At 40.0% G+C, this 12,471-nt stretch overlaps 2 protein-coding genes across 2 annotated transcripts in view; both read left to right on the forward strand.

Moving 5' to 3' along the window:
- Window positions 1–7,047, forward strand: part of LOC107549166 (pleckstrin homology domain-containing family G member 1-like) — a gene marked incomplete at its 3' end in the record, with an annotated part of 27,911 nt that extends 20,864 nt beyond the window's left edge. The window contains exons 5-14 of the mRNA XM_016230155.1: window positions 2,440–2,598; window positions 2,786–2,917; window positions 3,640–3,822; window positions 4,709–4,804; window positions 5,620–5,706; window positions 6,338–6,371; window positions 6,477–6,563; window positions 6,659–6,697; window positions 6,797–6,819; window positions 6,919–7,047. Coding sequence (XP_016085641.1) covers window positions 2,440–2,598; window positions 2,786–2,917; window positions 3,640–3,822; window positions 4,709–4,804; window positions 5,620–5,706; window positions 6,338–6,371; window positions 6,477–6,563; window positions 6,659–6,697; window positions 6,797–6,819; window positions 6,919–7,047 — 969 coding nt within the window. The remainder of the gene's footprint in view (window positions 1–2,439; window positions 2,599–2,785; window positions 2,918–3,639; window positions 3,823–4,708; window positions 4,805–5,619; window positions 5,707–6,337; window positions 6,372–6,476; window positions 6,564–6,658; window positions 6,698–6,796; window positions 6,820–6,918) is intronic.
- An 8-nt stretch (window positions 7,048–7,055) lies between these two features.
- On the forward strand, window positions 7,056–10,333 carry LOC107549174 (pleckstrin homology domain-containing family G member 1-like). Its single transcript, XM_016230166.1, has 2 exons — window positions 7,056–8,805; window positions 8,923–10,333. Exons 1-2 carry the CDS (start codon window positions 7,056–7,058, stop codon window positions 9,918–9,920), a joined length of 2,748 nt encoding a protein of 915 aa, XP_016085652.1. The 3' UTR covers window positions 9,921–10,333.
- The last annotated feature ends 2,138 nt before the right edge of the window (window positions 10,334–12,471 follow it).

The following is a 12,471-nucleotide window of genomic DNA, read 5'->3' on the forward strand; positions in this document are numbered from 1 at the left end:
GTTGTGGTTCCGGAGTTTTAAAAACAGGAGAGTATGCTGCTCTTTAATTTATACGTTTTCCCATGGAGAACTTACCACTCAGTGAGTTTGTGTGTGCGTTTGGGTCACTGCATTTATGCAAGGACACCTTTATTAATAAACCTACCTGTGCGTGTGTGTGTGTGTGTGTGTGTGTGTGTGTGTGTGTGTGTGTGAAAGCCGGCGGGGGTGGCAGAGAGAGGGGGGATATTAGAGGAAGAGGATAAATGGCTCTTTGATACTCAGACTCTCTGTACTTTTCCTGAGCACTTTGATGTTCATATAGGCGGAATGAGAGAGCAAAAGACTTCAGATGAAGGAGGAGAGCAGAGAGATTTAATCAGAGCACACTCACATACTGTAAACACAACATCGGGACTCTTATTACAGTCACAGCAATCACTGTCTGTGTGTGTGTGTGTGTGTGTGTGTGTGTGCATGTGTGTGTATGTGTGTGCGCGTGCGTGTGTGTACGCGTGCGTGTGTGTGTGTGTGAGGCTGTAATGCACCATCCTTATGTGACCTTTCAGAGCAAGTCTGATGCTTTATGTGCCAAAACAGCCATATGCACACTGACCTGGCTATCTAAATGTGTACACTTTCGCATACATTTAAAATCAGTAATTACAGAAATAAAATACTTAAAAAATATATATATACACACTGAATGTAATGTTTGACAGTAACTGAATGTTAATTGCAAATAAATGAAAATGTAATATAGTTGAAATTTATATTAAATGCAATTAGCTTTTTTTAACCTATACTTAAGCAGGACTTTGGTATATCTTTATATGTAATTTCCTGATTACTTCGATTGTCTTTAGATATATAAATTGTGTTTCAAATACTGCCAAGCATTTATGGTGACTTAAAACATAATTTAATGTCATTTCTACTGAAACTTAAACGTATACACTTGTATTAACCGGTTATATGACTTTATATTGTTTGTTTTGTTTTATGTGCACTTTCATTTATTTCCCTTCACTGGAAGTCCATTTCACCAAAACTCGAATCATACTCAACTAAACTCATTTAAAAACGAATTCATGTGAATCAAGCATTTTTAATCCATTTCTTCTGAAGAGACACCATCACTTTAAATGATGAACAGATTTATTAATAGCTTTTATCACATATAAATATTGATCAGTGTGCATACATAGAGCAGCTGTAAAAAAAAAAAAGCTCAACTGTACTTGCTTGAAAATACACAAGATCCACGCTCACTGGATCTTGCACTGGCATGCAACAATAAGCCTTATTGGTTCTTGTGTATCAAGAACATATAATTGAACTTCTGTTTACCATGTTTGACGAGTTCTATATATGTATCTTATAGGTTTATAACAACATGAGGGTGAGTAAATAGTGCGTTTTTATAAGTATTAAAATTAGGCATGTAACTTGGACAGCTGCACAGGTGTTCTTTGCCCTCACACAAACCTTTTCATTATATCATTTATGTTTGGACACTTGATCACCCAAAAATGAACATTCTGTCATCAATTAGTCACCCACATGTTGTTCCAAACTTGTATAAAGTTATTTTTCTTCCATGGAAAACAAAAGAACATGCGAGTTTTAAAGTGAGTACATTTACATTTTTAGATGACCAATTGGTCACACTTTATTTTAAGGTCCAATTCTTGCCATTAACAAACCATTAATTATGACTTTTGCCTCAATAAACTCCTAATTTGCTGCGTATTAATAGTTAGTAAGGTAGTTGTTATAGTATGTATTAGGGATTAAATTGGGATGCAATTAGGGATGTAGAATATGGTCATGCAGAATATGTGCAGGCGAGAGAGAGAGAGAGTGGCCGGACTTACACCCAAATATAAAGCATTACAATAATCCAAATGCGATGAAACAAAGGCATGCAGAACTTTCTCCAAGTCTTTAAAAGAGAGGACAGACTTCAAAGACTACAGATTTTAGCCTAGGACTATAGGAATCTTTTAGGATTTTCAAAATTGGTCTCAGACGACCAAATCGTGGCCAAAGTCGCACAGTGTGAGCCGGGCTTCAGATACAGATCTAAGATGGGGAAAAAACTAAACTGTTTTTAACAACACTTCATGAACTGACTTCATACATCCACTGAAAATCACCAAAACACCAGCTGATTAAAAGCTGCTTAGCAACAATGAACAAAAGTGGAGTTAGTTCTGAGAACATGCAGATGACATTTTGATATGTTGTATCTAATGTAATGACATTGAGATATTTATAAGTGCACTTAAGTACTTTTTTGGCCATTGTATATATAAATTTAGTTCTAGCCTGAACAAATTATTCAAAGAGAGACGCCAAATCAATAATATGTCACTGACATGTTTATATTGTGCATATCTGCCAAAGTTTGAGTGGATATAAAATAAAAAATGTTATTGATAACACGTGTTTGTATTCATCTGCAGGTCCGTTGCTGTCTTAACAGAGTGCATGCGGAACAAAACAGTGGCAAAGTTTCTACGAGAGCGCCAGGAAAGTCTTAAACACTCCCTTCCTCTCGGCTCCTACCTGCTTAAACCTGTCCAGAGGATCCTAAAGTATCATCTACTTCTGCATGTAAGTACACAAACACCCATAATGACCTTCCTAAACACACACAGACCCTAGACATAGTACACTTGTACACAAAGACTGCCCACACACACACACACACACACACACACACACACACACACACATACACACACACACACAGATGATTGTGGCAGTGATCTGAGATCACAGATGTACTGGTGTTTTGCAGGAGATCGCCACTCATCTGGAGAAGGATTCAGAGATGTATGATGTAATCCAGGAGGCCATTGACACCATGCAGAGGGTTGCCTGGCACATCAATGACATGAAGAGAAAACACGAGCATGCAGTTAGACTGCAGGTTTGTGTATCCTACACACACACACACACTCATATACACACTATGCACCATATAGAGTAGTATATCAGTTACTTCACAAGAATACATGAAGCTAAACTGACCTGGGCTACTTTCTCCAAAGAACTGTAAGCCTAGGTAAATCATAGATTTGCCAATTGCTTCTACCATCTATTTAGGCATAGAAAAAGGGGAGTCATACAGTTGTTTAGAAAATAGTAGCCGTTTTTTGCTGTAGATGGTCTTCAACAGGGGTGTCCAATTCTCCTCCTGAAGGACAATGTTCCTGTAGATTAAACACCTAAACCAGCTAATCAGGGTCTTCAGGATTCCTAAACTTCCAGGTAAATGTGTTGGAGCAAGTTGGAACTAAATACTGCAGGAAAGGGGCCTTCCTGGAGCATGATTGGACACCCCTGGTCTACTATGACAGCACCACACAAGGCCACCAGCCAGTAGTTCAGTCGATCAAACATTGAGAATTGGTCCTTGAAAGGAAATGACCATCCTGGACCAAGTAAAATCCACTACCAACTACTTTAATTTGATTTTGGCTACAGGGTGCATGCTTTTTTATGGATGGGTGTGTGGTAACAGATAGTAGAACATTATGTTTGAGACTCATCAGACATAAACGTCATTCCCAACTTGCCCTTCGGCTAAGTTACCTGATGTACGTGAAGAGTGACGCTCCTCCTCTTCTGCTCTCACCTTCTCTCTTTCAGGAGATTCAGAGTTTGCTGACTAACTGGAAGGGGCCTGATCTGATTGGCTATGGCGAGCTGGTTCTTGAGGGAACATTCCGTATCCAGAGAGCGAAAAATGAAAGAACACTGTTCCTGTTCGACAAACTTCTGCTGATCACCAAGAAACGCGAGGAGACTTACACCTACAAAGCCCATATCCTGGTGAGAGTCCATATACCTACTAGTTTCCCATTCTGGACAATCAGGTCAAGGTGGTCAAGCTGGTGTTTCGGACATGGTAGCTTTCATTTTTGCTGGTAGTTAGACTTTTCCAAAGTGGTCTACCAAGTCACCCTTGTCCTCACCAGCTGGTCATAATGCATTTCTCATTGACACTTGTTTCCGGAGTATGCCATTCGGGGAGCAGCTAGCATTCTTCACATCTCTTGCTATGTAGCCATGGCAAACACAAGCGACGGTCTATGCGTGTTAAGTTTGGTGGAAAATCCAAAGGCACAAATGAGTCATTATGCAGCTACTGTAGTAAACAGCTTTGGATAGTACTCACAATAAAGATGCAAATATACCGTGGTTTGAACCCTAATAGTACAGTGTGAAAATAGACCTGCGGGGGATGTGGAATTAAACTCTGATTCTGATCGAGCAGTTAATCCAATTGTGAAAACAACCTATTTTACAAGTTTGTGCAGCTCGAAAAATAACTTGCTTTTGTTAAGCATTTGCAGCAGTGTGCACTTTAAGAAAAAAAAAACCTTTTGAAAAAACTGGACCCTCAAAGGGAAACCTCTGTACCTTATTTACCCCGGAAGTCTTCTTAATAGTACCATAAGGGCACACATTACTATCTTAAGGGTACATACTATTACTACTCAAAGGTACTAGTATGCAAGCTTTAGGGGTAAAGTAAGTCACAAAGGTGTACTGCCTCGGTGGCAAGTTGTTGTAGCCCTAAGCATACTATTTTACACATATTTCTGACAGTGTGTAAGTGAAATGTGCATAAATTGTTATTGCTCAATAAAATGTTTGGAACTATAAATGACAGTGATCTCTTTAATCTATAATCTGTTTCTCTAAATTTTTCCAGTGCTGTAATTTAATGTTGGTAGAAGTCATTCCTAAAGAGCCCCTAAGCTTCACCGTGTTTCACTACAAGAACCCCAAACTTCAACACACTGTGCAGGTAATATTTCAAGCTTTCTCACACACGCACACAAACAGCATGTAACCAAAGATCAGCAGGTTGTGTTAAACACACAGTGGAATGTCCAGCCTGAGGCCAGGCTTCTGATGGACAGTCAATCGCCTTGAACTTTACCCTAGTAAAACCACACCCCGTTACCTACAGGCTTCAGCATGTATGAATATACGCACACAAAAGTGAGTGTGCGAGTGATGGTACGAGTCTCGCCTAAAGCCAGTGCTGGTACATCTGACCTTTATGTTGGACCTCAGCCGAGTAGTCATACATATGATGCAGTATGTGCTACAGAGGCCTGAATTGACTGAACGCTTGTAAATCACCTTGCCTCCTTATTATTGAATGGCTCACCGTTAATTCAGCTGCTAATACATACCTGGTCATATGTACTCCATGACTTCATAACCTCTTAGGGGTTAGTACATCCATCCATCTATCCAACCATCAATCTGTCCCTCTATTGATATTTTTTCACAGCATTACAGTAATAAAAAATGTAGAGATTTAGCCTGAAAAATGAATCCTCACAGCAGGATGTTGGGTTTTGCTGTCTCTGAAATGAACCATGTATAAGTGCGTCACTGCTGAGTAGCGGTTCCAGTCAACCACTTCTGTATGTGTTAGTTACTGATTTTGCTAACGTTCACCCAGTTGACAAAAGTGTTTGTTTTGATTTTGACGACTGGTGTTGATGTTCTTTGATAGTGGGATGACTCGGTCATGGTAGTTTCAAAGGTGTGTCGGTAAATGATCTTAAACGTGCAGATTGTGCTGATATGTCTCTAATCCACTTTTAGGCGAAGTCTCAACAGGACAAGAAAATGTGGGTCCTGCATCTAAAACGGCTGATCCTTGAAAACCATCCTGCCAAAATACCAGCCAAGGTTAGAACGTGCACATACGCACATTGCTCTGCTTCTGTACAATGCACTCTGTTATTAGGGAGCTCTGGCTGAATCTGGCTATTCACACTCAACTGTGTCATGATAAAGTAGTTCACTCAAGAGAGAATAAAAGAACTTCAAAGGTGGAGCAAAAATGTCTGTACTTACAGAAGAGAAGACATAGTGCCACCCAGAGGCCATTTAGTCAAAATTACATTTTTCACAGAAAAAGATCATTTAAATGGTTTGATTAATTTCAAGCGCTTTAAGTTTTTCTTCTATGTGCATTTAATTTACCTTAATAAGGTAAATCATATGTAAATTGGTCTGAATCATATTTTGCCTCAATTTAAAAAAGCATTAGCATTAAAAAAAATGAAGGCTTTTTCCCCTTTTTTTTGCATTGACATTTTTTTTTCATTATCACTGCAATACAATAACTAACCCCATTTTATCTTAATAGTTTAATTCATGAAATGAATCATGTCTAATTTAATATAAAAAAAATACTGGATAAAAATACAATATTCTTTTTATTAAAAATGTGTATAAATTAATGTTAGTTCATGAAATACTATTATAGTAAACACAAATACTGTAAGTACTAAAAGTTACATTTCTGTCTCTGCAGGCTAAGCAGGCCATTCTGGAGATGGATACTGCAAGTAAGCATTATCTTAACTTCAAACTGAAAGCTACACAGCAATATATTTAGCACTTTCTGTGTGTTTACGAAGATTATATTTCAGACACTATTCTTAATTTTTCAGACCACCCAAGTTTTAACTACAACTCTGATGACAAGAGAGTGAACACTAAAGAGGGTCCTTCGCCCCGGAGAGTACGCAGGAAGACAGGTGAGACCCATAGCAAATAGAACAAACAAACACATTTTCACTGGTCATGTTTACTAATTATTTTTGTCTCTCCCTCTGTCTTGCTGTTTCATCAGAGCCCTTATCCAAGTTATTGAAAAACTCCAAACATATAAGTAAGTAGCATTCATATAAAAAGACATATGCTAAAATAATATTCATCTTTTAAACATTGTGGCATTTTTTTCTTTCTCTCTTCCTTATTGTTGATGTAGTATCCAGTCCAGATATTCCGAAGGTAAAGAACACCACCCATAGCATGCAAGCATTAATCCATTATACAAATCTGATGAAAAATCTTTAAAAAGTAAATAAAAAATATATTTGCTCCTCACAGCGTTCTAGTTTGGGAGTCACTCTGCTGTCACCTGTTGCCCATTTGGGTACTATTGGCCGATCCCGTAGCCTTGTCAGCGAATCACAGGAATCTCTGGACCCTGGTGACCACAGTGATGTTGATGACGAGCCACACGCATGCTGGGAACTGGAGAGGAACCTTCCTTCCGCAACATATGGACAGACCACCGAGTCCGGAGGGCTATGTTTCCAACTCGTCAAAAGAGTTTTCAAATTGATGATGATGAAGACATCTATCAGATGTTCCAGCCAACGGAGAATGATATGAGCAGTCATGATGCCGAGAGTGACCATGAGACTGCTGACCATCCAGAAAGACCCTGTAGCTGGCATGTTGAACAAACTAGACCATCACGGCTAGACCTCCCCACAAGCAGGAGCAGAATACTTCGTAGGGCCAGCAGTGTTGGAGAAAACCAAAGTGAGCAACAAAGCCCTACCAAGCGAGCCCTACAAGAAGAAGAGACCACCAACCAGACTGAGTCTTCAAGCAATGAAATCTCAGGGTCATCTTCTGCCGAGCAGTTAACAATTGATGATATCGAGAATGTTTATGACAACATTAGTTACGAGGAGCTTCAGGCCATGGGGCTTATCCGCAAGGATCAAGTTAACCATGGAGACTCTGAGGAATCGGAGGTCAAATCTAGGATAGCACCACAAGTTATAATAACTCCAACTGAAACCGAGAGTTCATGTGAGAGCAATAGGTCTTCTGGTCAAGGCGGAGAGCAACTTGAGACGTGTGAACTGCAAATTGTTGAGGATGAGGAGAATGTCTATGATACCATTGTCTTCCAGGAGCCCCCAGTCCTCGCAGTTGTGATGGATCAGGGAAAACCAGAGAGTTTGAAGACATCTGAAGTAGACCTCATGGCTAGCCAGATTTTAGGAGGGTTTGCATCTGAGGAAAAGCTCTGTCCTACAAATAAGACAGAGGTTGAACAGCCTCCCATTTCCTCTGCTGCAATTTCCGACACTGAAGCATCTCAGCTTTCCACAGCTGATCATTCATTAGAGCAAGTGGAAGAGATCTGGACCGATTTGGAAAACTACATCCGGAACAATGAAAAGAAGCCAGATAGACTTCCAGCTGCATTTCCTGTAAGTGGAACGGACACTGCATCTCCCAAAAAAGTACATGATACCCCACGCAAAGCACAAGACTCTCCACGAAAAACACATAACTCCCCAAGTAAAGGGAACAGGCTGCAACAAAGAGCTAGTGATTCCCAATGCAAAGCACAAGAATCTCCAAGTAAGAAAGCCAATTCTGCACATAAGACAAATGATTCTCCATGTAAATTACCCTTAAAAACGGTCCCTGTTTGTGCTGCATCTGGGTCACCCAACCCACCAGCCTCTAACCCCTCTCCAGCTCCCCAGATCCCTATCCTCAACATTCCCGAAATTGTAGAATCTAGGTTAGATGAGAAAGACGAAGCCTCTTCTCCTGCAGCACCTTCCCTTCCACTCCCTCCTACCCCTGAGCCTCAACCTGGTACAGTCAAGAGCATCCGCAAGAAACTTGCAAGATTAAGCAGTGGAAGCTTCAGGATGGATGATGAGGATATCCCTTCACCAAAGGACTCAGAGCTTCAGACCCTGTTTAGTAGCATGGACTCTGGCTCCTCTAGTATGCTGCTGAGCGTGGAAGCTGGGGACCAGTTTCTTGAGCTTGGGGAGAAGGGCAAGAACAGAGTGTTCCTCATGGCTAGACAGTACAGTCAGAAGATCAAAAAGACCAACCAGTTACTGAAAATGAAAAGCATGGACCATGAATCCAGTTGTGCTAAGCCAAGGCTAGGCAAACAGAAAGACCTGGCAGCCATACTGGAGGAGAAGAAACAAGGTGGCACTGCAATAGGTAAGACATACTTGTGTGGCAAATGTTATTATATTCTTTGTTCTACAATGTGTTATTCATAAAGATTAAACATATGATATATTGGTTTATGAATGCCTCTGTCTTCCTTCTGCTTAGGTGCAAGAATAGCAGAGTACTCTCATCTGTATGAACAGGTGGTTTTTAAAGGTTCTCCATCCACTACGCCAATGCTGAAGTCCTCTATCAGTATTGCCGGCCACCATCCACTTTTCCCCAGCACCACATCCTCCCCTTCCCTATCTGAGAGCTCTACCCAAGAGTCTGACTGGTTGAGCTGCACACACAGTAATGGAGAACTTGCTGATTTTGTGTCTTGGCCAGCAGAAAAAACAGTATGCACTTCAACCCCACAGAGAGGACTGGCACCCGCAAGTTCTACTCCTGCTTTGAAGAACCTCCCTCCTACTCCGAGTACTCCACCCAATCAGCGTTGGAGTGCTTGTGTGACACCAATTAAAGATGACTCTGATCACATTTACTCTTCAGTTGGACCACGCAATGCCAAGGTGTCACCCCATAATCGCTGTCAGTCCTCATCTTCACTGATAGACCAGACCGGAATAGAGAATGGCAGGGATCCAAGTAATCAGGTGTGGGAGGTGAACCCAATCGAATCAAGGACACGCATGTCACGGCAGCACAGCCTTCCAGATTGCCCCAACCAAGGGACTTCAGACCTCTCAGTGCCATGTGATATCACACTGAGGGACTCACAGCAAATACTTGTGCTCAACAAAAAGGTGCCACTGAACGCGCAAAGTGCCACTGAGAATTATCTGGCCAACTTTAAAGACACTGGAGATGATGATGACGACTATGTAGAGATCCGTTCTGAAGATGAGGGTGAGGACCAGAAGCAGGAAACTGCTCAGCCGCACAATCTGTCTGGAACTGCAGTAAAGTACTGCAACCCGCCTCAAGGCAGCATGCAAACCCTCGTAAAAGGACAGCAGGTTTCCAGTAACCCTGAGATGGCTCTGCAGGGATACTTGTGGAATGATCCGGATTGCAGCCAGCAAGGTGTGAATCAGCCCACTATTGTCCAGTCACTGAGGGAAAAGTTCCAGTGTCTCAGCTCAAGCAGTTTTGCATAGGAAGCAGCAAAGATGGACAACATGCCACATACTCAGCACACAGGAAGAAAGAAGACACAACAAACGTAAACTTCCACATGGAACATGTTACACAACTTAAAGACACAACACAAAGCACAAGACATACTACATTTTAACTCTAATTCATTGTACTTTACAGAGCTTAATGCACTCAACAACATACGATTTGTAAATTATGGATTCAGCATTACTCTGCTCATCTCTACAATTGAATTCAGTTAAACGCGGTGGTTATATAGCCAAGCAGAACACTTCACACAACATCTTTCAAATGATTTATCTTATCTCTCTTTTTCTTAATATGAAGAGCCAATAATTATATCACATGAAAAGTCATGTACATGTCAGAACATGTTTTAAGAAAATGAAAGAAACACATTGGCTACATGGGCTTGAATATTGCGTATATTTATTATGTATATATGAATACACACACATACAGCATATATTTTGAAAATATTTATATGTATTTTCTTAAATCTTAAATGTTTGCTTTTTTTGTATAGGCAGCACCTTTTTTGACCATTTATACAACCCCTGGCAAAAATTATGGAATCGTCACACTTAGATGATGTTCACTGTCACGGCCAGCTCGTTCCCGACCGTCACATAAAGAGGTCCACACATACAAAACGAGTTGTTTGACTTGCAAGATTATTTATTCGGTAGAAAATGATCTGTTACAGAAAGAATATCAGTCCAATGGGCAAGAAATGTTGATAAATAGTAACCAACAAGAAAACAAGTTGGGAGCAAGTGACTCCTCGGAAGAACTGGGTTCTCCCAGAGGAAGTACTGTTGGACAGTTCAGCCAAACATGTATACTCTCCACCCATGAGTTATCCAATTAACAGTGAAGTCACATTCTGATGTTATCCTGCCACCATCAGCTAAAGAAGGAAAAGACGGGGTCATAACACCTCCCTGCCCAAAAAGATTCTGCAAAGAATCAAAGAGAGAATGAGAGAGAAAAACATAAAAGCAACATATGAAGGAACAATACAAGAAGGTCAAAGATATAGTCCCTCGATCCATGAAGCAGCTCTCACTCCACCTCATCTCTCAGCACCTCTGGGCCCTAGAAATGCAAAAAGAAGAAAAGGGAGAGAAAACATGCAACAGTGATATCATGTTACATTCTAGAAAGAGTGTCAGCTATTATGTTATCCATCCCTCGTATATGCTTAATTTCCAGGTGGAACGGCTGTAAAATAAGACTCCACCGCATAAGTCGTTGATTTCGATTCCTCATCCGATTTAGAAAAACTAGAGGGTTATGATCTGTATGAACTATAATTGGGGCAGCGATTGAACCCAAATATACCTCAAAATGTTGTACCGCTAGTACAAGGGTAAGGGCTTCCTTTTCAATAGTGGAGTAAACCCGCTGATGACGGTTGAACTTCTTTGAAAAATAACTAACAGGATGTTCAACTCCGTTTGAATCTTCTTGCACGAGAACAGCGCCTGCTCCGCAAGCGCTAGCATCAATTTCAAGACTAAAAGACTTCTCGAAATTTGGAGCGTTCAAAATAGGGGCATTTGCCAATGAAGCTTTACAATTTTCGAAAGCTTGCTGACATGTCTCAGACCACTGAAAAACAACCTTCGGGCTCAATAAATCAGTCAAAGGAGAAACCACGCTGGCAAAAACTCCGATAATAACCTACTATTCCGAGAAATCTACGTAACTCACGTCGGTTGGTAGGAATAGGAAAACTATGGCTTCTACGTTAGCACCAATGGGGTATACGTGACCGTTTCCAACGATTTTACCCAAGTATGTAACAGTCGCTTTTCCAAACTCAGACTTAGCAAGGTTGATGGTCAAATTAGCCTCCGCTAGACGTAAAAATAAGTCTTTTATTTGGTTAAGATGTTCAGACCAGGAAGAACTGTACAGGTATGCCTCACAGTAGGGCTGGACGATATGGCCAAAATTTATATCACGATATATTTCTTAATTTCGGTCGATACGATATAATTCCGATATCGATATGAACACTATTTATCTGAAATAGAAATATTTTGTAACATTATAAATGCCTTTATCATCACTTTTGATCAATTTTAAGCATCCTTGCTAAATAAAATGATTAATTTCTATAATTTCTTTCCCAAAAAAAATGTATAAACATTATACTGAATGGTCTAGTGTATAATGTTACAAAAGCTTTTTATTTCAGATAAATGCTGATCTTTGGATCTTTCTATTCATCAAAGAATCCTGAAAAAAAAATGTACTCAACTGTTTTAAATATTGATAATCAGCAAATCAGCATATTATTATGATTTCTGAAGGATCATGTGACACTGAAGACTGGAGGAATGCTGCTGAAAATTCAGCTATGCATGATCACAGGAATAAATTACATTTGAAAATCTATTCAAAATAGAAAGCAATTTTAAATAGTAAAAATATTTCAAAATTTTACTGTTTTTGCTGCACTTTGGATCAAATAAATGCAGGCTTGTTGAGCAGAAGAAAAAAATAAAAATACAACAACATTAAAAATCTTACTGTTCAAAA

The sequence above is a fragment of the Sinocyclocheilus grahami genome, unplaced genomic scaffold (assembly GCF_001515645.1).
Source record: "Sinocyclocheilus grahami isolate Dianchi unplaced genomic scaffold, SAMN03320097.WGS_v1.1 scaffold364.1, whole genome shotgun sequence".
Classification (NCBI taxonomy): domain Eukaryota; kingdom Metazoa; phylum Chordata; class Actinopteri; order Cypriniformes; family Cyprinidae; genus Sinocyclocheilus; species Sinocyclocheilus grahami.

Bases quoted from the DNA above. Each gene is read 5' to 3' on its own strand.
- LOC107549174 (XM_016230166.1), top strand. From the start codon at position 7,056: ATGCTGGGAACTGGAGAGGAACCTTCCTTCCGCAACATATGGACAGAC. The intron at 8,806-8,922 runs GTAAGACATACT...CCTTCTGCTTAG, and splicing joins ACAAGGTGGCACTGCAATAG to GTGCAAGAATAGCAGAGTAC.